Source organism: Channa argus, chromosome 23 (assembly GCF_033026475.1).
Source record: "Channa argus isolate prfri chromosome 23, Channa argus male v1.0, whole genome shotgun sequence".
Taxonomy (NCBI): domain Eukaryota; kingdom Metazoa; phylum Chordata; class Actinopteri; order Anabantiformes; family Channidae; genus Channa; species Channa argus.
Genome location: NC_090219.1, coordinates 8,567,512 through 8,592,218, shown reverse-complemented (window position 1 = coordinate 8,592,218; position 24,707 = coordinate 8,567,512). Strand labels below are relative to the sequence as shown.

At 40.9% G+C, this 24,707-nt stretch overlaps 1 protein-coding gene across 6 annotated transcripts in view; it reads right to left on the bottom strand.

The window, feature by feature from the left end:
- LOC137108613 (transcription factor SOX-6-like) overlaps positions 1-24,707 on the bottom strand; it is a 97,268-nt gene that overhangs the window by 33,368 nt on the left and 39,193 nt on the right. For 5 of the 6 annotated variants that reach the window (XM_067493412.1, XM_067493408.1, XM_067493409.1 and 2 more), the window contains 3 exons: positions 11,500-11,589; positions 2,279-2,451; positions 850-918 (listed from right to left, as the gene is read on the bottom strand). In XM_067493412.1, the coding sequence (XP_067349513.1) occupies positions 850-918; positions 2,279-2,451; positions 11,500-11,589 (332 nt within the window). The remainder of the gene's footprint in view (positions 1-849; positions 919-2,278; positions 2,452-11,499; positions 11,590-24,707) is intronic. The other variant, XM_067493413.1, reaches the window with a different exon arrangement.

The window sequence follows — 24,707 nt, the reverse complement described above, 5'->3', positions numbered from 1 at the left end:
GTGTGTATGTACGTATATACAGTGAACGGATCGTGAATCAGAGCATCAGGTGGCTCAGTAAAACAGATGTCAGAATGATGGGGAAAAAGAAATGGAAATTTAAAAGAAGTAATTTGTGCCTATGAAAAAGATCCATTTTTAATTGTGGTACACACGCATCTGTCTATAGGACAATGCTATATTTTTTTGTGTTTTTTTTTTTCATGTATTTATAATGTCAAACCTGCAAAAAGAAAAAGTGGAAACAAGAATCTCCCCAGATTAAAGGGAGAAATGTATGTAAAGGCAAAATACATCGTGACAGACACAGAGAGGAGCGAGTGCTGGGGGTGAAGAGTGGAAACATATGTTGATAGAGAGACAAGAGAGTAAAGAGAAAGCACAGAGGATGCAGGGATATTGATTACTGAGAGATCAATGCTGCAGTAAATGATCCAGCTATAACCAGGGTTACACATGATTGTGTGTTATTCTGTGTATCTGCATGCGTTTCTGGGAATCCGAGGCTGTTGTGGTGAAACTCTTACATTTTGCCTGCTATTTAAACGCATGAAAGTCAAGTTCACAACCTTTTATGTTTCATTTTCCAATCACACATGACTCTGTAACAATGGAACTCCAGGAAAATTGGACACAAAGGAAGGACAAGAAGATGAGGAATTAACAGCGTCCTCACTGAGACGGAAACCGGAAGAGACGATGGGTAAGAAATGAGGGGGAGTCTACAGAGGGCAGGAAGAGTCAGCTCAAAAATTTGAGGAATGAATGAAAGAAGCACGTGTGTGTGTGTGTGTGTGTGTGTGTGTGTGTGTGTGTGTGTGTGGGGAGAGAGTGTGTGCATCTACTAACCTGGATCTGTTGTTGGAGAATGTTGATCTTGTGCTGCTGCTGCAGGAGCTGCTGCTGTTGTCTGGCAATCTGCACACACACACACACACACACACAAAGAAATCTAGGTTACATGTTCGTCAGAATATTATCAGATTCCTCAGATTATTATCTAATTTCGTCTCCGTCCAGTCCGACGGAAAGTACAAACTGGTGCAATAAGCAGTGTGAGAAGCCCCTGAAAGGATCTGTGAGGTCGAAATGTTTACAAGGCAAACCAGCGATAACCAGAATATCTCTGGGAACACACTACACACACACCCATCAGCACTCACCAACAAGAGTGGTGGTATATTTATTTCGTCCTCTGCTTTTTTAAGATAGATATGTCTAATAAAGAGCATCTGAAGTCAAATGTCACAGGCTTGAGGGTCATCTAGCTGGGTAGCTGGTACCAGTCAGTCGTGTGAAGTTAAATTGCTTAAGGGGTCAGCGTGTCGACTATATGATCGCACTCTGGGCCAGAAAAGTAAAGCAGCTGCCTCTCTTTTTTTTTTTTTTTTTTTTTTTGAGGAGTCGTTTAGTATATTTATTCTGAAATGTAATTACAGGCTGCTGAATGGGAGGCGGCGCCCCATTTGCACACATGTCATATTTCATTAAAGGCAGATTTCTCAGGGTTTGTCTGTAGGGCATTATCCTATCAAGTCTCAACAGTCAAATGACTGGCTGATGTTGGAATCTGTCTTTCTTTTCACTCTCTCCATCGTCCTTATTCCTTTGTGAAGCCATGAAAGGTGGAATGTGTTGTATCGGGAGGTGTGGACGTGTCCAAACAGCGCCTGTCGTATGCCGACCTACAGTAACGTGTTCGCAAGAAGCGCAAACAAAGAGCAGCTCACCTAAACGCCTCACCGCTCTCTTCCTCTGTCACACGCTATTTTGTCTCGTCTGTCTTATATCTGACACCTGAAGAGATGCATCAGCATCACTAACGTTTTCTACAGTCGTCGAAGCCACAAACACACGGAGACACACACACACATAAACAAATGTTAAGGGAAGAGTTGTGTTTAACTTCTAAGCTCGGGTTTCAATGTGAATACACGATACTAATACACGATGACTCAATCGGACCAAAGTCACTTCGACAGCTCAACAACAGCCATAACAATCATTATGAAAGCAGTTACAGGATTATAACCTAGGTAGTAAATGAGAATAAAAAATGTGGCATCATATTATTTTATCTCCTGTGGCCCAGGAGAGGTAGAGCAGTTGTCCACCAGTCAATTGAGGTTGTTGGTTCAATTCCCGGCTCTTCCTGTCACATTTAAAAGTGTCCTTGAGGAAGACACTGGACCTTTTTTCTTCTCTTCTCTTCAGGCAACTTAATACAACATTCACCGACCGCCGACACATTCACACACATTCTCCATTGGCCACCTACCTGCTCCTGCTGCTGCCTGGCCAGCTCCATCTGCTGCCTCTGCTTCTCCAGCTGTGAGGCGGCCATCTTTTTCTGCTCATCGTGGGCCGAGAGGAGCTGCTCCCTCAGATTGATCAGCTGACCTATCATGGTGGAGAGCTGGCGCTCCTTCTCCTCCAGAGACTCTGGCGTACCTGGACAGCACATAAGGAAGTGCTACAGTTTGGCGTCGACAACAGGATAACAACTGGCACTGAATCTTTAAAAAAATGTTTAAATGTTTTAGATGAAAAAACTATCAGAATTGAGGATGATGACTTTTCACCCGTATAAAAAAGTTCAAAACATGAAATGACAAGGAAGAAATGTTCACATTTGGCCAAACAATGAACCCTTTGGAAACTCTCTGTTGCAAATTCCCATAAATCACCTTTAGGTAGTTACATCTTACTACTTATTATCTTCTGTCTTGTCTCCACATGTCATCAGTGTTTTCACTTAGTGTCTGCAGCGAACAACAATATAATCACTTTGACTTCAATTTTGAAAATAAGTAGCTGTTACAGGCTCTTGTCAGGTTTATGATTTAGACATTCTTGGGAGGTTTTAGTCTTGGAAAAAGGCCAACAACTGCTTATTCATAGTTTGTACATGACGTCACAACTTTAGAGGACGGCCGACGCGCAAAACAATTCTGTTGCACATCATTTATTTTACTTTGAATATCAACAGGCCTGTGATGCAGTCCATGTTGCAACTTTTATGTTTTATGCCTTCGCTCCAGTCACGTGATGGAAAACTGGGATTATATACAATGGTAACCTATTTCTTAACAACTAGTGATGCCAACAATAGCCTTTTTTCCCCCCAATACCAGCTAAACCTCAGCCGAGGATCATTATAATGTTTAATTACTTTACTGGATTCAATAACTGCAGTTCTTCCTATTGTTAATCACATTCAGTCTCTTACCTATTACTCTTATGCTCTTCACTCTTTTAAAAAGACATTCCCCTTGTTTTCTCGCTTTGTTGGAATGTCAAACTTGCATGAAAATGTTAGCCACAGCTGGTTCTACTGTTTAGCAGTATGTGCACATGGTGCTGTCAGCAAGACATTTTACTGCGATGGCAGAACACAGGGGAGATTGTCATGAAACCCCTCAGGCACATCGGCAAACATTGCAAGTGCAGCGACAAGTAGCTCTTATCTCACTGGTTTCCCACACATGAATCTGTGAAGGTTTTTCAGAACTAGCCCGGGGTCTCTCCAAGTTGGGTGGACTTGTGCATCTCTTACAAAACAAATAAATCAGGTGAGGTGCACTGCAAACCTCCTAAAGTGTCAATTGTCTGACACCCAAAAGAAATTTTGTAAAGACATGTCAATAACCATTTGTAGCAAGTAGTTTAGCAGGAAATACTCACAAAGACTCCAAGCAGAAGCAAGACCTCTGCTGGGAGAACTCTGCTCACTCAAACACATTTATTTTTTTATTTATTCAAATGTATTTAGAAGGGACCATTAGAAATATTAAATATAGCATATGTTTCAATTTGAAGCATTGTACCAAGTTAGCTTAAAGTAAATTTTCATCCGCATAAAGCACAATAAAAAACACAATATCAATGACAAGCTAACTGACAAACAATCAGAAACCAAAACAGCATCACACAGCATCAGAATGTTTTCATCCAGAATTTATGAAATTTGCTTGTACAAAAACTCTAGAGGTTTGTTGACGGTTTCTCATGCCGACCCTTCAACATGTAATACACTGTAAGACACGATCATAACGTAATGAATAGGCTGCATCCACTGTCAGAAATAATTATAAAAGAAAAATTCTTAAAAGTTTTGTCAATTTTTTTCCCCCATGAATTCTAAAGTTCAGATCTGGATCCAGTAAAATACCAAGATATGTGAAATCAGTAAAAGTGAGTTACTTTTTCGAATCTTTTCAACCCTGATGCGGATCTCCGTGTTACTGGGATGTTTATTAACTGCAGGAAAAAGACTTTCCTCTTGTTTTGGTCGATGTTTAAACAACGACATGATTGATCAAACCATTTTTTGTTCCCGGTAGTTTTTGCATGGAAATATGCATGTGTCATCAGCATGCATGTAAAGTCTAACCTGTGACACTGTTGGTGTCCAGGTCATTGATATGTAGAGCAGCAATACCAGAGGGGCCTTTTTCTGATCTGTGAGGAACTCTGATAAATGGTATGACACAAATGTATGACCACAGGGTCAGTGGTTCGATCCCCAGTTCCGACTATGTGTCGAAGTGTCCTTGGGCAAGACGCTGAATCCCAAACCCGGTGGGTCAGGTGAGCACCTTGCATGGCAGCTAACGCGTGTGACTGGGAATCAACAGTGTAAAGTGCTTTGGATAAAAGCGCTATCTAAGTCTAATATACCAGCCTTGAAATAAGTAATAGTATACAATAAAATAAAATAATAATATTAGGACATAAGGAGGAGGTGGGTGGTAGAGTATGAATCAGGCCGCTCATTTCTGTCTGAACTTGCGCTGTGAAATTTGTCTTGTGTTTTTGTAGTTCGGAACTTGTGCATCCAAAATCAGGTACCATCAACAATATACTCAGCCACTTAACCCCAAGCAACATAGCCACCATAAGCTCGTCCTTTTAGTTTATTACCAGCATTTTGAATTACATTAAAAAAGAAACATGGATTGATTAGTTTCTTTGATTTGCATTGCTGCTTGGGGCTGAAATAATAGGACCAAGTCGTATTATTCTTCTGTTGCATTTAAGTTATACTATACGTCTGGCCACACACACAGCCTGCACAAAAAGATCTGTTGTTGACAAGTGGGCAGTTTGTGTTGCAGTGTTACAGTTTCTGCTGCAAACGTCTGAACATTGGAAAACACTTGGTTAGTTAATGTTGTTACCAGTTGCCAGGAGTGTGGAGAAGGGTTAATTCCTGTTTTCAACATGTAGAGAAGGAGGACACTGTCTGATGATGGACGCTCAGATCCCTCAGGACGATTTGTATCTACAGCAGTTTAACACAACCCTGCCTGATGCTGGAGCTGCTGTTGTGTGTGTTGCGTGTCCTTGAAGTCCTTGATTTTCTGTGTCAGTGTGTGTGATTGAGTTTTGTCAATGGAGACAAAACACACATGCACGTTTAACGTGTGTGTGCACATATGCAGATTGAAGTTTATCTTGTTTAGAAGTTCTTGCTTTTGTGCGAGTGTGTGTGTGTGTGTGTGTGTGTGTAAGGTCTTGCCCTGGGGCCATGTAAGGAGATTGCTGGGTGGCCCCAACACTACCTGCATACTAACAGAGTCTCTATTGTAGTCCTGTCAGACCCCCATTGTACTCTAGACACACACACACACACACACACAAACAGACACACATACTTGCACAGACACACAAAGAAAAGTTACCCTCAGCACCCGTGTATCAAAGGCAACATTCTCCTCTTCTTGTCTCTTTATTTTATGCTTTCATTCTTACTTTTTTCTTTGGGGGGGGGGGGGGCACCAAGCAACCTCTCCATCACTTACTCTACTTGAAGCCTCTTCTCTTCTCTCTCTGTTTACTTGCTGATCTTTTTTTTTTTTTTGTCTTTTCTCATCATCTCTCTCAATCACCTCATTCCCATTTCCTCCTTTCTCCATCTTCATCACCTCCTCTCCTCCTTCTTTCCCTCTAATGTTATCACTAGTCTTGTCCTCCCTTTTTTTGTCTTTTCTCCTTGTTCACCTTTCCCTAAGTGTCTTTGGCCAAATTAGTCTTGCAACACCAATGGACCACTTTATAATCCTGTGACGTCTCAACAGACGCACACACAGACACACACACACCCACACACACACAGACTTCCTATTTGCCTACATTCCTTGCAGTGAAGTGAAGCCTATTGTGTAATCACAACAACTGCGATTACGGCACCGTGATTCATCTTTGTGGATTACGAGTTGTGCATTCCAAACGCGACGCCTTGCGTTCTTTCAATGCTTCATTTTGTGTTTTCCATGTGTCAGGAGTATTTCAGACGGCTTCTGAGGGCACCAGCCAAAACAGAGAGCCATTAATTATTTTCTCAGCCTGTTTGGATGATTTGTTTCTGAACAACATTGTTTGGAGACAATGTCAAAATTCTTACTTGTGCACAAGGTGTTAGTTGTTAGTGCTTTGTTTGTGTGTGATGGGATTCATTTCTGTATAACTGTAATATCCCAAGTAATACTTTTGTATTTTAATGCATCACTTTTATCTTGATTTTATTATCTTATTTTATTTTGTTGAATTATTACCATTACCATAGTTGAAAAGGCATTATTGCATATATTAATATACCAAAGAATTAACAAATTGTATGAAAAATAAATGTATATTCATTCAATGGAGTCATTCACTATTACAAAATAGTTTAAGCCAGCTTCCTTTCCACTTACACAAATACACACACATGCCACAACACATTCAAACACAAACACCACACATGAAAATACACACAAAGCCATCACACACTCACATTATCGCACCTTGAACTAAGATGTTGACGGCTTCGACTGTCTTGAGCTCCTGCCAGACCATCGTGTTTCATGACACCGTCTGTGTGCCAAACTCCCAGCATTTCACTGGAGGACTAAACCCTCTCCTCACTGTCACACCACAACAAACACACAGTCGCTCACCTTCCCATCAATCCACAGGCCCCAAGGACAAACATGGTCACTACATTTAGTCAAAACAAGTGCGGCAATCGCCTCGGGGCACTGGGGTATGAAGAGATACCCAGTATCAAGTTTCATCTGTATACATTCAGGTTAACCCAGTTCTCCAGTGAGTTGTATACATGTGAAAATAAATAGTCACAGTAAGTAAGATGCCTGATTTAAGTGACTCTTGAATGTCAGTGTGATTATTGCTGCCAGATGTGCCATCTCCTGTATCTGACAGTATAATCAGATATTTTCCATCATTCCATCCATCTGTTCTTATGAGCAGAAGTCGTATGTAGAAACTGTTCTTAAATGACAGTGTGCTTGACTGTGGTGGAAATGTGTTTTAAGCGGGAATGATAATATCCGGTGACAGAAAGCAAACGCATCATTTATTGTCTAAGATTAGGTGTGCCATTTCTTTTTTATCTTTCATATGTTTAAGCATTCTTTTTTTTATATATTATTAATATATATTTTCATATTATCTTCAGTGTAAAAAGAAAGCAAATGTTCTCAACAATGTGTGAACACAAAAAAGAGACGAATCTGTATAAAAAACACATCCGTGTTATTGTCTAGAACCTCTAATCTCTTGTCACATTAATTTTCATATAGTTTCATGGTATTAATACTTTTACTTAGACATGTGCAATGGTGCATGGGTCATCTTAACCTAACGCTGACCACAACATTGTCTCTAAAGCTAAACCTTAGTCCTGGTTCTTCCTAGTGGTGGTTGGCAATGTCATCCCGCACACTGCTGCCATTTCTGCCGGTCACACGACTCCCACTTTTTGTAACTTGGCACACAAGTGCCACGAGTTTGGAGCTCAAACAATTGGAAATGAATAAGCTGAAGGCAACAGTGTGTGAGCAGGTCCATCACCACAGACATCGACACAACTACCCCGGGCTCATGTCCAGACACAAATAAAAACAGCAGACAGTATGTTTACAGTACGTATTTCCTTTATCCTACTTTCTCTATTGTTATTCCAACAGTGTAGATTGTGCTTTTCCTCACCGCTGACAGAAAAAGACGAAGAAAGAAAATATGTTTGTAATGCTAACATTGACTTCGATTGTTGTAGGTTTTATATTTTGATATTATGTTTAATGGCAGATGATGGAGATTCAAATAAATAAATTCAGGAGCGTAACAGATTGTAAGTGCATATTAGATTTATATCATTTTATGAGTAATTACGGTTTTTTAACAGTTAATTTAAACTCAAATCTGCTACATGCACCTACTTTGTAAATTCTACTAAGTATATTTTATTTGATGTTTTTGGTGAGATGGTGGAGAACTACAAATTTACATTAAAAAAAAAAACAGAAAGACAGAAAACAGCTTACTCCTGCAGTTTTGGTTACAGCTGCAGAAGACCAAGTAGCTTTACCTTCTGTCAGTGAACTACATGATCATGAAGCTTAAGTGAGCATATAATCAGAGAAGTGAAGTGAAGTGTGAAATGTCACCTGTTTCCCACATTTACCCTGCCAGGCGCTTCACAGTGGGCGGCAGCACAAGACTGTAGTCATCCTGGGCCCACTCCCAGATGTGTATGATTGTAAGACTTTGAGTACAGCGTACTTAAAAAGCAGGCGCGTTACAAATCTGCTAATGTTACGAAACGCTATTGAACGTCTCAGTGGAAGAAAAAGAGGGTCATCAGTTTTCTTCACCCTGAAGATAAAGACTGAACCCGCTCACGCTGTGGTGTGAGGAGACGCACGGCAACAGATGTGTATGTGTATTTACATCATCCAGATCAGACTTCTCACCCATCAAGTAATAAAAGACTTTGACACTTGAATTCAATCAGTGTTTCTTTAGTCAGGACGCAGCTGGACAAACAGAGACATTCTGCGTCTGTGTGTAGTCCTTTATGTGGGAGTGCACGTACTGGTACTTGCTATATTTCTGTGTATTTTTAATATACTGCACATTCCATCTTTATGCATACGACAAACATACTTTAATTATGGGCCAGACTGTCTCCACTGAACTTCAGTCTGTAAAACTGAATTAAATGCATTGAAACGCGAAGCTACACTGAAGACATATCTCTACAACATTAAATTGTGTTGTAGTCACTGCCTGGATTATGTTGAATATGTTTTGGGTAATTTAATTAATTTACGTACGCCACCAAAGCTGCGGCATTAGGAAATGGTGGGAGAATAAAGCACAGGATTATAAGAGTGTGAGGGTCATGTGTAGAATCTCATTAAGACAAAGAGTTGATACGACTGATTCAATTACTTTCAATCATTTCCAACCAAACACTGTACATTAGTAGACAATACAGCCAGATGCTGTACATTTCCATACAACACTTCCTTATAATGTCCATACAATTTCTGCAAAATTACATGTCCTTCAAATATGTCTAATTTCTACAAGACAAGGTTGCTTCCTCTAATACAACATAATGAGACTAGAATATGTGTCAAAGTAATTCAATCTGTACATTATTTGAAAGGTACTGCCTGCGAGAACTGACTCCAAAGTGCCCTTGGATGCAATTACCTCTTCTTTGTTTCTTAAAAAAGAAACAAACCGGAATCTGGTTTTCTATTTTTGGTATATTCTACTACATGTGTGTCTGTGTGTTTTCTGAGAGAAGATCAGAGTGCGAAAGATAAGCAAGTCTGTATAGTAGCTCTGTGTTTTATTGATTAACCGGGTTTGATGCAGCTTGAGGGACAGAGGTAATGAACAGTGAATTTGACCTTATTTTGTTATTTTTAATCAAGTGCAACATGAAACTTTAATTTTAATGTCTATATGTGTTCATGTAAAAGTCATAGTGATATAAAGAAGAAAATTGCAAGAATAAATCTAGTGGGGAAAGTGAACTTGACTTGACTCAGATTAAGATCAGATGATCCAAATTACAGCAAAACATACAAGTGGATGGTTTGTGACTTACTTCTCTGTGAAAATGATTCATGTTGTATGAACTAAATTAGATTATAATCTAAGAAAACAACATTGTTGTGCATTAATCTACCACACTGATCCAGTCCAGTCCCAGTGGTGCCTTGAGGACAACATTTACATATGCGTGTGTGTTTGTGTGTGTTTAGTTTCTGTGTGTAATGCAGATAGAGGACGTCAGTATGAGGAGAGGGAGAGTAAGTTGGATCTTTCTTATGGAGCGAAAGTCAATGTCGGTGCTGTTCTGCAGAAGAAGGCTCTCTGTGGTCCCTTTTTCTCCACTTTCCACAGAGGAAATGCTTGCCATTTCAACAGGAGACCATCACAAACGGTTTCTCTCACTGAGCTCCCCCCACTGCACAGCCGTTAGCTGCTAATGTGCAGCTCAGTTATGTTTTCGCCCAATTACCAAAGTCATTTTCTCAGACTGAACAGTTTCAAGTCTGTTTGAATAATGGAGGATTACATTTTAACAAGTCATTGACTCACGTTGCAAAATCACGACCGCGACATGTCAGTCTTAAGCAGCGCTGTGCAGAAAACAGACGTTGATTTCTGAAAAGAGTTTGACTGATGATTCAAATGTATTATTCCACTCACCCTGTTTTTGCTTTTACCCTGAACAACACTCTTTAATAACAAGGAGAGCTTAGAAAGTGGAGCCACTGGAAACAAGCTGTTTATTATTCACCTGACACTAAACTAAACTGGGAAAAATGTAAAAAATCTGATTTGCTTTTACATCTTTTCATTTCTCCCATTCTTACATTGCAAAATGATGTGCTCCATCTATAATATATGGTGATAATAAATGAATCATGCTGGATGCAGAGTATTTATTAAGTAAATATTAACTATTACACAAACCATTTATATCTAATCTAACTCCTAATAAATTATAAAAAGGAAATTTTCCAGTTTTTAAAAAGTAAATTGTTCAATTGGTCCCAAAGGGACAAAGGGAGGATGACACCCAACCTGTCCCACCTGCTGCAGCCACCAAAGGAGATTTTAACATTAAATCCCCTCCACAATCTCACATTTTCACTTTTGAACACCAGAGCCGGTCGGTACGATTTAAAGCTTCATGCATGGTATCAATGATGTAGACAAATTGATCGGAGCATGTGCAGCCTCATCCGTAACACAAACCCTTTAATCAAAGGTTCCAATTCCTTGGCAGCTCTTTCTGTGGTGACAGGATTGGCCGGCTGACCATTTTCTCTTCTTGCTTTCGTGTGCAGAAACATGAACGTACACACACGGACGAGTGACTTACAGCATATTTAAACATTTCTTAGCCTTGAATGTAGCTTTGCAAAACAAAGTCCTTTTTTTGAGCAAATGTTTGCTACTTTTATTATGATAAAGTTCCTTCTTGGGTCCAGCAGAAAGAATAAGGAGAGAACGCTCAGAGGATGAGGACATGCACGTTTCAGAAACTCACAACACTCCTTCTTGCTTTGTGCCGCATGTCACGTATAGCAGATGGCTTCAGTGAAAGGAAACCATTTGCACCGAGACAACCTTGACATAGTTGCATGGTGGGCTTGATGTTGACATTTTCTGTCTGTCTCTTACCTTTGACGTCCCCCAGCAGTTCATTGGCGTTTAGGCGGTCAACACGCTCCTTCCAGTCCTTAGAGAGGAGCCTCTCCATGCAAGATGGTTCTACAGAGAGACAAAATAATCACCTTCACTTGATTCCATAGAGACTCATTAGGCCTTTGAATGACTGAGGCCTTTGAAGAACACAATGATCACAGTGCTTGAAAAAAACAACCGTTCAGAATTATAAGTGCTTTTGAAGGAATGTCGCCTAACTTCTATTGGCAAAACAGACAAACTGTGGCACACGTGCGACGCACAAGAGGATAAGAGTGGGCACTGAAAAACAAGAAAGTGGTGGAAAAGGACAAGAGTGAAAGGAGCCCGTTCCTAATTTCTAAAACTGAAAACAAGGAGCCATTTGCTTCTCCCTCTTGGAAAAAAAAAAAAAAGAAAGAAAAGAAAAATTGCAGCAGCCAACCAGTTGACCAAATGAGAATGTCTTCATTGTTCTGAGCCGGGGTCTTATCTGTGGCTGTTCCCTTTTTCACAATGTCTCATAGCCTCAGGATAATAGACATCAGACACACGTGGTCTCATAAGATTCATAAGGTCTAAATTGTTCAATGGCAGTCCTGCTATGAACTTTACTTAAACAATGAAAACTTTTCAATTCTTCAGCAGGCAGCCATGAGCGCTGGGAGACAAACAGAGAGACACATGTCTGCACGGGTGCGTTTGTGTGTCAAAGAAAGACGGACATGGACAAACGATGCATGTGTCAGGTGTTAGTGTAGTAGCACTGGTCATTTTTTCCAGTTGAACTAACTATATTTATACATAATAATATAATATATATTTATTAACTATATTTTAGATAAAAGTAATTAATTTTACAGCTATAATTACTAGTTGGCGAACAGAAAGTTGCTGCACCTAAACATTGTACAGCATTAAAATGCATTAGTGCCACTGTGTACACAGAAAGTATATTATATACTAAATACACAATACAACAGCTATAGAATGGGTACTGTTACTTATCACCTCTAAAGCTGGGTACTTTTTCTTTAATGTGGGACGTCCACTTGTAATTTTTTGCTATTTAACTTGAAAGGACAATGTATCTATATATTAAATCAAAATCTATTCTTAACACTTCTTTGCATGTTCCAAAATACACGATGAGTACATTTGCATTTTGCCTGCTTATATATTATAATGGTTTCATTGTTCTTTGCATTGTCCACCTTTAATCGTTTTCTCAACGTTTTTTTCATATATTATCTTCTTTTTCTTCTTTGTCTTTTTATTAAAATTATGTTGCCCGTAGCCCACAATTTGTTCCTCTGTGCACGTCTGTGTAACAGCAAATATCCTAAAACACCAAATCTCCTTCCTCCACTTTGAGGTATCCAGTATCTTTGAAAACAGGAAACTACATACTGTACATGTTTGTACCCTCATTAAAGCACTTGGGTTTGTCTCTGTACAGGGGTTTTTGTGCCAGTAGTTGTGCCACAGATGGTGTCATGGTCACGCAGGGCTCCCTCCCCAAAGCCTAGGATACCAAGGATGTCAAAACACACACACACACACACACAAAAAGGAGACATTCTTGGGTGCTGTGTGGAAAACATGCCCCTTAGGGCTTGCCTGATTTAGAATAGTGAAACCAGACAATAGCTCATTTGTGGTGCCTTTATCCTGACAAAAGGCGCTATAGGCATTCATGAGGGCACATGGCCTATTGTGAATGGCTTAATGTTTAGTTTGTGCATATGGGCCCATTGTGTGGTCATGAGATGCCGTCCGTCGACTGAGCACAACTTCCTCATTGAGTCCATTAAAGCCTCAGCATGTTTACAGTCGGATTATGATTGTTGTAAATAAGCTAATGCAGCCGTCCAGATCACATGGGATGAATGTAAACAGGGGAAGACAGGAGCACGGTAGACAGCTATGACAAAGAAACAACTTCACAACTATAGTAATGTCTAAAGGTGATTTCCCATATTCGGAAAAACCACCGGGTATTTCCACACAGATGTTCCCTATTGCTGTAAAAATAAAGCAATTAATACAACTTCCCCACTGTAATTTTTTCAAAAATGTATCAGCTAAGCGGCTCCATTAGATATGTAATTGTGTACATTTGGTTCAATGGGAGATATTTACAGCTGGTAAAAAGCCAAAGCTGGAGGAGAGGATCACGATGAGAAGCTTTTTTATTTTGTATTTTTTTTAAATCACAAGACCTAAAGACGCCAATGTGCACTCATTCTGTGAACCTGGAATAAAACGAAGTTAGGAAGTGCAATTTATGGGAGCACTTAGCAAGGAAGACACAACTTGAACTCCAGGATACATCTGCATAAGTCAACCGTGTGTGTACTCTGATGCACAATTTATACCCCCTCGACCGATAAACAGATCGGATACGTGGACAATCGGGGAGGGGGTGGGTGAGGTGTGTGTGTTGAGACGAGGAGGAAGAGGAGATAAAAAAGAAGGACGAGAGAGGAAGAGAGGGAGACGTTTTACCCTAGATGGCTCTCTATCTGTCCCTGTGACCGAGTCAGGGATCAAGTGCTGTTTAGATTGGAGGGTGGATAAAAATTCCTCGCTGTCTGAAAACCGGCTTCTTTATCAACTGAAGGAGAAATGTGGAAGACGGATGGGCAGGAGAAAAGGAGGGAGAGGCAGGATGAATGGGCTGAAGAGAGAAGGATGAGACAAAGAAGGAACACCGGAAAGGAGGAGGGAAGCAAAGACAGTGGAGTGGTTGTCAAGGTGAAGAGTAAGAGAATGAAGATGCTTAGTATTTCCTTTTTCTAACACTTAACCCCGAGACCAGTTTGCTATCGGTGGTAAACCAGAGAGTCTCTGCATCTGCAGGGAAAAACAGGAAGGGGAGACAGAGGGACGGGATGGATGAGCATTAAAGGGAAGTGAAGAAAAGACAAAGCAAGTGTGGCAGTGAATCAGCACCAAGGCAGCCAGCGGGCCGGCGAACGCTTAGGGTAAACACACTTTTATCACCTGCCCCAATGCCAACCTGCCAAGAGACAGCGTTTTGAGTGTTTTACATGAGCCACAGGCATGTGTGTGTGTGTGTGTGTGTGTGCATACGGCAGGCAAGCATCAACACTCCCAAACACCACTGCCAAGAAAAACACAATGAGCCAAAAGCTCAGACTCAGACTTGTAACATTTTTGTTTGTAAAAAAAAAAAAAAAAAAGTTTCTAACAATATCCTCAATGTTAAAACACATCAAAGGACGGGTCCCCTGGAGGTGTCCTACAGCTATTTTATTAGTATGATTGCTTTTCATAATCTTTACACTACTTTGGTTCTAAATACGTCATCACTTCACACCACAAAGCGTCCGCGGCCGTTGCTTTGGAGATTAAGCCAATCGGAGGCTCAGCTGGAGCTGCGGGACATTCAAATTGCTTTAGCGTTTGTTGCTCCGGTTGCAAAATGCATGACTCGATTGTTTGCTACTGTGCAATGAAACATAAAAATATTACAGTCGTTTGATGTGGAAACTGAATTTCTTGGAAACCGATGTTTAAAACTCCAGGTTCCATGTCACTAAGAAACTGAAAAGGGTCCGAAAATGACTTGAAAAAATATCCATCACAGCTTTTTAGAAATTGCATATGTGATGTTTCTGACATGTCAAGACAAAACAAGTCTCCTTTGAGGTTATATGGTTTTAGCTGGATTCATTTTTCAGCATTTGGCTTCACCGAAAGCATGAAATATGACCGTAATTTCAATACACAAAAGTACAATAACAATTCTTCTGAGAAATGTGACATTTGTTTTCTGACATGAAACAGGACCACATTCAAGAAGCCAGTTTATTTTTCTTTATACAAGCATATTTAAATGAAGTTTTGTATTTGACATTTCAAAAGATTCCTTATAATTCACTTGACATTTGGATAGAAACATAGTGTCTCTTTCACTCACACGCACGCACACACACACACACACACACACACACTCAATATACTGTGCCAGAGCTCAGTAACTCTTGAGTCTGCATTTGAAGGCCAAGGTAAAGAGAAAAAAAATATTAGTCTGAAAAATTTGTTAATGTTAAAAACAACAAAGCCCAGTGTTCTAGTGGCGGCCTGATGTTTGTGTAACACACGCACTGCTGAAAAAAACATTTCGTGTCTTCACTTTGCTACTGAATGTGTAAATGGAAGCTGACAGCTACACTTTGCACTTCCAAATTTATGTCAGCGGTGTGACTTCAGCTGCAGACCCCACAGCATAAAACAGAGACAGAAAGAAAGACAGAAGCTGAAGTTACAGTAGGAATAAAAACAACCCGAGACAAATAAGAATAAAAATCAGCAATGTGAGGTGGAACAGGAAGGGAGGGAGTTAGAGGCGGACCAGCAGAAACGCACAGATAGTAAGAAAGAGAACGAACAGAGCAGGAGAAGCAAAGAGAGCAGCTGTCCTAACAGCTGGCCAGCAAGATTGATGTCTCAGTGAAATAAAACTCAACATATGTCCAAACATGAGGAGACAGGCCAGCCAGGAGGAGGAAACACACACACACACACACACACACACACACTGAGAACACTGCCTGTCCTGAGCGTAAGTGCACACCACACACACTGATTAAAGAATGCCAGTACACTGCTGAGACGTTTAATTGCACCGAGTGGGTTTAACGCACACACACACATTCACACACTTTTCAGTGGCGCAGCACTGCTCAGTCTGTGTTTCTGTGCTGTAAAACCATTAAACTGCAGAGTGGTTAGCCTGGCTGCGTGTTAGCACGGTGTCCATTTCACACACACTATTTTCATCTGTCAGATGACACCCAGACTCCCTTGTCGCAGAACAAGGCCTGAGAAAGCAGCCGGCCATCCTGGCCTAAGAGGGGGGGGGGGTTGAGAGATAGAAACTCTGTGTAACTCTATTTTTCAAGCATTCACACACAAACATTTTTCAGCTTTTTCTGTCCACAAACATGTGCTAATGTACCTGCAGGTGCGACAGCTACACATTTAGTCCCAACATGATTGTGGCATTTAAGTGATGCTCTAATCCGGGCAGATTTGTGATGTTGGCGACAGTAGAATAAGCTTTATTCACTTAATAAAGAGCTTAGCCACTGTGTAATTACAATAAGTGAGTAGTGGACTCTTATATGCAAACATAAGTCTGTAATTAAGTCTAAAATGTTGGTAAAAAAAAAAAAAAAAAAGCTCCATCACAAATTTCCACTACAATCCAGGCTGCACCCTGATGGACACCAAACACGAGCAGTAATACAACACTGCTTGTGTCTCAGTAAGATGTTGGGCCAACACTTGCAGACAGAACAGCTTCTATGAACCACACTGCAAGTCTCATGAGCTCTGAGGCAACATACTACTTAAAGTGACTTTTCCTTCTCTCTCTCGCCTCCTTAACTTATGACCTTAACCAATCAGCTCATCGCTGGGCAGCTCTCCGCGATGTGCTTGGGAGGTGTGCATGTCGGGGCCACACATGTTCCTTTGTGACTTGTCCGTATGTCACAATAAAGCTTTAAAACTGTTTTAAAAGTTCTGAACTTCACAAATTATTAGGCCAAGTTTAGTCGAATTAACTAGAGTTTATTTAAATATGTTTAACCATTTTGTCTACTGAGCTGACAGAAACACAATGCAGAGGTTAAAGGTCACAAAATTCTATTTTGCGTTTGTGTTTAGAGAGTTTAGCCAATGTTGCCTGGGTGGGGTTTTGATTCCCACTGGGGCCACGCATGCTAAAAATACCCAGTACTCGCCCTAAGCAGTGTAAAGTACTTTACTTAATATGAGGTGGCTGTTCTGCCCGAAGGCGCCGGTTTGAAATCCTGCAGCCTTGAATTAGACAAAGGATAATGTTTCTACTGAAGGTGTGAGCTTAATACTAGAAAAGCCCAGCTGCTGATCCCTGCTGTGCGGCGTGAGAGCTTGGGTCTGTCCGCTCTTACAACGCTGATATCAACAACCCTGCTCCCTGAATGTCAGAGCAGAAACCCAGAGGGTGAAGGTTGGTCCACCAAAGAAAGACACCGAGTTAAAAATGAACAACAAAATGAAGACGCAGATGGCAGATCTTATTACTGGCTGATTTCATTTCTCAACTCTCACCTGTTGTAAGATAGAATAAAGCCCCCCCCCCCCCCAGCTGTTTGCATGAGATGGGGGGAACAATCAAGCAAGACTGACTGATGAGCTTTAAAAACCGTAGCTTGGGTATATGATGCACCACAGCAGCAAGGTCAGTTTGCTCGGGATTTAATTAATTTAAAATGTAAAGTGAAACATCTTTTCACTCTTTAATGGTGAAGCTTTCATCTTTTTTCTTTTCTTTTTTTTTTTTTTTTGTCTCCTGTTGTATATTTCAGGGTTCAATTTTTGTGTGTGTGTGTGTGTGTGAAAGCACATTGAATAGAAATTGTCAGTTCATGAATAGAAACAACCTTTTTCTCTCTAAACATGCGTTGTATTTTTTTTCATATCTAAAGAGATTCCACTTTACGAAATGCTTTTCTTTAGACTGTTTGGTCCTTGCTGCACGTTGTAATTTTTGTGATGCTGAAAAAAAACTGAACAATATGTGACCTTAACTTGTGAATGGGTGTCCAGCTTCCAAGATACTAGTGTAGTTTAAGATTTCTGCACTCGGGTCAAAATAATTAGATACAATAAAATAAGTGGAACCTGAACACGCCCTGGGTGCTAAACTGCTTCTTTGTCAAATGCACATTTCCAAAACACCAGTTCAAGACCCAAGCTTCTGGTTCCACTTTAGACATGGTATATGAAACTCTACTCTACCTAGCACACACAGACACACACAAACACACACACACACACACACACACACACACACACACACATACGACTTATATACACATATACATCTACACAGCGCAAACACAATAGAAGCGTTGTTTTGGGTCGTGCCCTCAGGGAATCTGCTGAGGGTGGGACTTATGGTTTGGGTCATACGGGGGAGAGACTTGGGGGTGGGGGGAGGCGTCAAGGACCTAAATATGAGTCTGGGCCAAATTGACCTTGATTCCACAGGTGACCAAAGAAGAGACGAGGCAAGTGGATCCACTTTGGCTGCCTGCACCGCTCAACAACCTCCTCTCCACCCTGATTCTGATCCTGTTAATGCACATCCACATCAGTGAACTGGGCAGGGTGGAAGGGGAAAGACTGACTAAGTGACACAGCTGCTCTCTATTATCTGTAATAGGACCCAGTAATCACAATACTCTAACAGGCGCCATCACCAATGGGCTGTTTGTGGACCTGACCATGTCCATAAAGGAATACTGCTACTGCTACTACTACTACTACTACTACTACTACTACTGCTGTACTAATGGGATCCTTAATATGGTCTATATTTTGTTAAAGAAGACATATTTTTATATTTCTGTTATCATTTCTTTTGTACTTTGTGGAGATGTTAAAACGCTATAGTACAATTGACCAAAGTTCCAAAACATGTGCTGAACATTTGTGGAACAAATCCCCAAAAAAACAAAAATCAATTTTTCAATTTTATCAATTTTGTATTTTCCAGATGCTCTCCAGAGAGACCCAGAGACTATGTCTGGGCACTGACAACAAATTCACAAATTCTAATAACAGACCACCATTTTGGGTTCACACACCTGGTTAGTTAGGAAGGTCAGTTCACCTGCAGGTTTACGCAAGCTGGCCAATCAGAACGGAGTGGACACGTGGTGGTGGTGGTGGGGGGGGGCCTTAAAGAGACAGGAGCTAAACTACACCGATTACTACAAAGGGGAAGAAAAAGTACTGCTTAAAGGCCTGCTATAAAAAAAAAAAGCAGTTTTTGGAATTGTAAATTGTCCAAAACTATTAGTAGAGCCCCAAAATGATAATGAAATGAAATGTTCTATATTCATTATACAGGAAAACTGGGTTTACAGTTCAATGCATGCTCACACTTTCATAGCAAAGAGAAAAAATGAAATATAACATAGTCATTATAATTATTTGTCCTGCTAATGCTGTTTCTGTATGTATGTTTTATTTGCAATATGATATTGTTTATTATTCAAAATACCGTTTATGCAATTAAAAATGTAAATTTTTGAAAACATAAAATAACGACATTTTGCTAAACAAAAGGTTTTTTGTTATTTAGCAGATGGTTAACTGTGTACTGTAGATCAATGTGTGTGACAGCTCCGTGGAAGCTGTTCTCATCACAGTTTGCATTGCAATTCGATTGGAATTCACGTCCAACACGTTCCACTGGCTTAAAACTCGATCTGTCCCGGCTGTGACAGTTACGTTAGTTCTCCTCCGACAGATGCTAAATATCAGGCGAACAATTTCTCAATTCACTGAAATCCTAGTAAAAAGGAGGACTTGATAAAATCACTATTTAATCTGATTCTTTTGGACGACATTCAACACTGTTCCAGCATAACACACTGCATGCGCCCGAACCATATGCTGGCTGGCCTGCAGCCAAACAGAGCAAGCGAAGGCTACCAGCCATATCCCACTGACTGTATTTGCAGTCGAGACCCACGGGCTGTGGCTAATCATTAGTAAAGAGATCCCTATCAATTACAGTCGAAGAAATTGAAACCAACCACAATAAGTCCAGAGGGAGTCAGTGTGTTGGCAGAGCTGCGGAGAGCAGTTCTGATCACCCAATGCAGCTACGGAATAAAAGCGTGTTAGAAGTTCAGAAAACATAGCCATCACAAACACGTATGCACGCGCACACACACACACCCACACCCACGGGTCAGGCACAGGCCATAGTTAGAGATTTAGGTCACTAGCTGGCTGCATCTGCAGCTTAGATGACTTTTAAACGTCATTACTGAGAGGCCCAGCTAGTAGCAAAGCTGCTAATTAGAAGTGAGATGGGGTTTTTTTTTATTATTAACAAAAGAGGAAGCTCACGGTTAATGTTTTATTCCCGGTACAGCGAACATATGCAGCACAGGTGTTCACACTGAATACACAGAGGGACATAAGTTGAGGATCCACATGATTGCACATCACGCTGCTAACAAACCCGACCCCCTGTAGAACAGCACATACTTTACCCAGTTTGAAACAGGCTTTCAGCAGTGAGCTGAAAAACCTGGAGCCTGGTAGAATCTTTCTATTGTTACAGAGCAACAAGGTTAGAGGAAGGCTAAGCCTTGCTCTGACCTTTTCATCCAGCTGGCGAAGCCATTATGTGGTTGATTGGGTGCCCAGCTCTGGCCCGACGTCAACTTGAGACACAGTGCAGACTGAACAACACAAGCTAAGTACTGAAAATAAGCTCCCAAAACAGCTGTACAGGGAGCTGCAATTGATCTTAGGACAGTGGGTGTAGAGAATCAAGAGAATGGGAAGTTACATCACGTCAGCTATTGGGAGATGGGGGCACTCGGCCTGAATACCCTGTGTTTTGTTTGAGTAAAAGTTGTTTCAGTTAATCACTTTTGATTGAGATAGTGCAGACTGACTATAGCAGAGCAGTGACATAGAGTCCGACTCACCAACAGAAAAGCAGTGGAAACCTCAAAACATGGCGCAAGAAAACTAAATTCAACACGACGAGTGTCAGCTTCACAAGTTCTACAGTCAATAAACTGTAGTAAACAATAAACACTTTCCCTTATCATGTATAATATTGAGCATTTGTGATGGAATAGTTCAGTGTTACTTACAGTAGTGGTACCTTTGTCTGGTGTCAAGCGGAAAACCCAGATACATTTTCAAAAGGACAATGACTAATTTTACAACGATATATGTGGTTTTGTCTTATTTAATTTTCAATGGCATATTTACATATACATACGAAAGAATTCCTGTGTCAGATCTTAAATCAAATAATTAAGTCCCTCTAGTTTAAAACAAGGACACAAATCCACAAATCGTTTGTGTTAAGTTCCTGAGTTGATAAAGATTTCCATTTCTAATCATAAAACATTTATTGAGAAATTATATGGCCTTTAATTGCGTTGTGTTTTGCTTTGGCTTACGTATTTAAAGCTGCCACACGGGGAAGTACAGTTAAACCAGTTCAAAAATGGAAGATGGCTTTGTGTTTTACTCTTAATTATGAGTTATTTCCAGTTCAAGTTCCCGCAAAAATGAAGAAATTCCGATTGAGACAGTCATGGTGACTTGGGACATGAAAGCTTAGTTTAGTGGATTCCAGAAATGCATCTTCATGTTGCCACTAATACCAGATTATATGTTGTGATGTCGCCCACTTCCATATGACGGGAGGAGCAGTTTCACAAATCTGAAACTGAATAACTGCTCTGGGTTCTCATGAATAGCTAATGTTTGCTATGAGGTAGCCAGTAAATCTGCCATATTCCTTTATTTTTGGATTTAGTTTCAAACAAACTTGTGGTTCAAACTTGTGGATTTATTTAATTTATTTATTTATTTTACATGATGGTGAAAAACTGATCTATCTACCTGATGGGCAACGGTCAGAAAGTATGTGAGGCTGCTTGTCAACACTGTGAAGGTTCAACAGTCATGAAAAAAACATGAGAGAGCAACGTCCCATCAAATCAGTGGCCTGAAGCCTCCGTCCATCCAGTCACGCTACATGTGTTCATCTCAGAGAAAAAAGCAGATGTGGTGTCCTTGAGACGAAACCACTTTAGAAGAATTCATAACTTAGACAGAGAGGTATCTGCAGTGTGATTTGCATATGAAACATGTGAACTCATAACTCATAAGGGCTCGGGTCTAAGCAGGGATTAGAGTGATTTTAAGTGTTTGCCAGGCGCTCGAGCTGCCCTGGGCACATTAGAAGGCTGACTAAGTTGGCACATGGGCAGCGTGCCCATGCCAGGGCCCGTCAGGAGTGGGCCGGCCCCTGGGAGGCACAACAATACAGATAATGATAATTCAGTCATCACAACTCAGGGCGCTTGATTGCACTCTTCACCAGGTTTAATGTCCATCGGGCAGCATCCCAGAGTGGTTCGGGTTGGCATTCACACAATGCGTCCACTCCTGACTGCTTTTCCGCTTTGGTATTGAGAGCTCAAGGAGAGGAGATGAATTCAAATTCATGATTGCCTATCAATGCTGAGAGACAGGTTATTGTCTGGGTTATTATTCTTTGTCGTCCAGGCTTTTATTTACCGTCCTCTCTCTCTCTTATTTTTAGCTACAAAATGACAGAGGAAGCAGGAGTGTTTCCATTCAACAGCGTATCTGGTGTCCACATTTTTTTCCCCAATGTTCCATCATCCTGGCCTTGAACATTTTATTCAGCAACCAGCCCACCCATGCTAAGTGCGTTAACAGTATAGAGGAAGCCCTTTGTTTGTGCGAAGCCTTTGTATCTAAGCCTTCACACAGAATTGGCAAAACTCAACATAATTGTTGTCGAGTTGTCAAGAAAATGTCAGGCCTCAAGCCTCTGGCCTTGTGTGTTGTGAAAGTCCAGGTGAAAAAAAAAATGGATTTGCAGCAACCAGCTGTGTGGTAATACAGCTGGCTGACACCGTCTTTAACAGCCCTTTATAAAGCTTCTAAAAGCTGAGGCGGCATTTGGGTGAACGTTTCGCCCACATTGCAAAGCTAGGTCATGTCTATTCATAAGAACTGTCACACGCACTTAGGGCTTCTCTGAGGGGCAAACAGCTAACAGCGTGCTGACAGGGGGGTGAGCGCAGCCAAAGGCCTACGACGACATCATCACACTTTAGTTCCGGGCCACAGCGCACAGAAGGGTCGACCGCGTCAGGCTAAGTGGCTAATCGGCTCTTTTCCATTCGATCAGACAGTCAATCTAACCTGGGAGAGCTCCGCTGACTGGACCCTTTTCAGCAGGGGGGTAGAGGATGAGGCGAGGGACGGTATGTGCTTGCCGTTTGAGTGCCGATGATCAGCTGTAAAGGTGTTCTGAACAACACCAAGAATTGGAACAAATGCGCAATAAACATGTGGAGCTTTCTGCAGCATTTGAAACATAACAACAACGATGCCACACCAGATAATCCGAACATATGCAAATCTATTTAGCAGGATGGCCTCACACTCCTGTGTGCATTTCATTCCATTAACAAAACCAAAAATCTGACAGCATATGAATTAAGAAGGCTTCGCCTTTGCCAGGAGCATACAACAAAGCTTTAAATCAGGATGTGACCAAGGTTGCCCGTTGAAAACCAAAACTGATTTGAAACAGAAAGAAAAATAGAAATGTCACATGCTTTGATGGGGGGGGAGCCAATAATGTGGTCAACGAGAGAAAGCTGTGATTAAACGAAGAAGCTTTCTTTTTCAAAACCAATTGACAAACGAGGAAAAAGCGGGTGTGGAGATTCATCGCTCATCAGTTTTGAATGTAACTGTTTGCCACTGGAGGAGAACTCACTTAATGAAGCATTCGGGCTCAGCAATCTATTGATCACCTCGTCTCATTTTAACTGAACTCATTAGGAAAAACAAACACAGCGACCTGCCAGTCTCCATGCGCAGGGCTGCACGAGGCCCCGAATGCAATGCATTAGCACTGCATGAAAGACATTTTTACAATGGGTCTTCAAGGATTCACACGGATGTTTACAGGGTGTAGAGACAGTGTCATTATTCCTGCTAAGACTGTGTGATTCACTGTGCCTGGTTATATTGTAAATGTTGTACAGGTTTATCTTGTTTGTTTTTGTCTCCGCTAAGTGTTTGCAGCATGATCAATGCCACTTGTTAGTCCTCAGGGACAACAGCTCCGCTAATTAGCAACGGAGGAGCTGAAGTCAATAGCAGGGTTTTTTTCCTGTCTTTGTTTTGTCCCAAGGAGAAGGGAAAATGGGCAGCAAATGGGAATCATTTAAGGGCATCACAGGATGAAATATTTCAGGGTGCACCTACAAAAGAAGCGGAGCTGTGTGTAAAATCTGGATTTCCTGTTTGCACAACGAGAGCATCAAACGGATCACACTAAAGGTGCTTTTGTTTTTTCTTTTCAATATTATTGGGGGACATTTTACAATTTGAGGCAGAAAGAAAAAGACGAGGAGAGAGGAGGGGGAGTGAACTCTCTCCGAAAAATAAGGTTTGTATGCAACTAAACTGCAAACGGGAGGGGAGTTATGAGTGGACGATTATGTTCTGATGCAAAGTACAAAGTATTACATTTACAATAATAACAAAAAGAGAACAAACAGACCTAGAATGCAGTGTATTGTTAAATT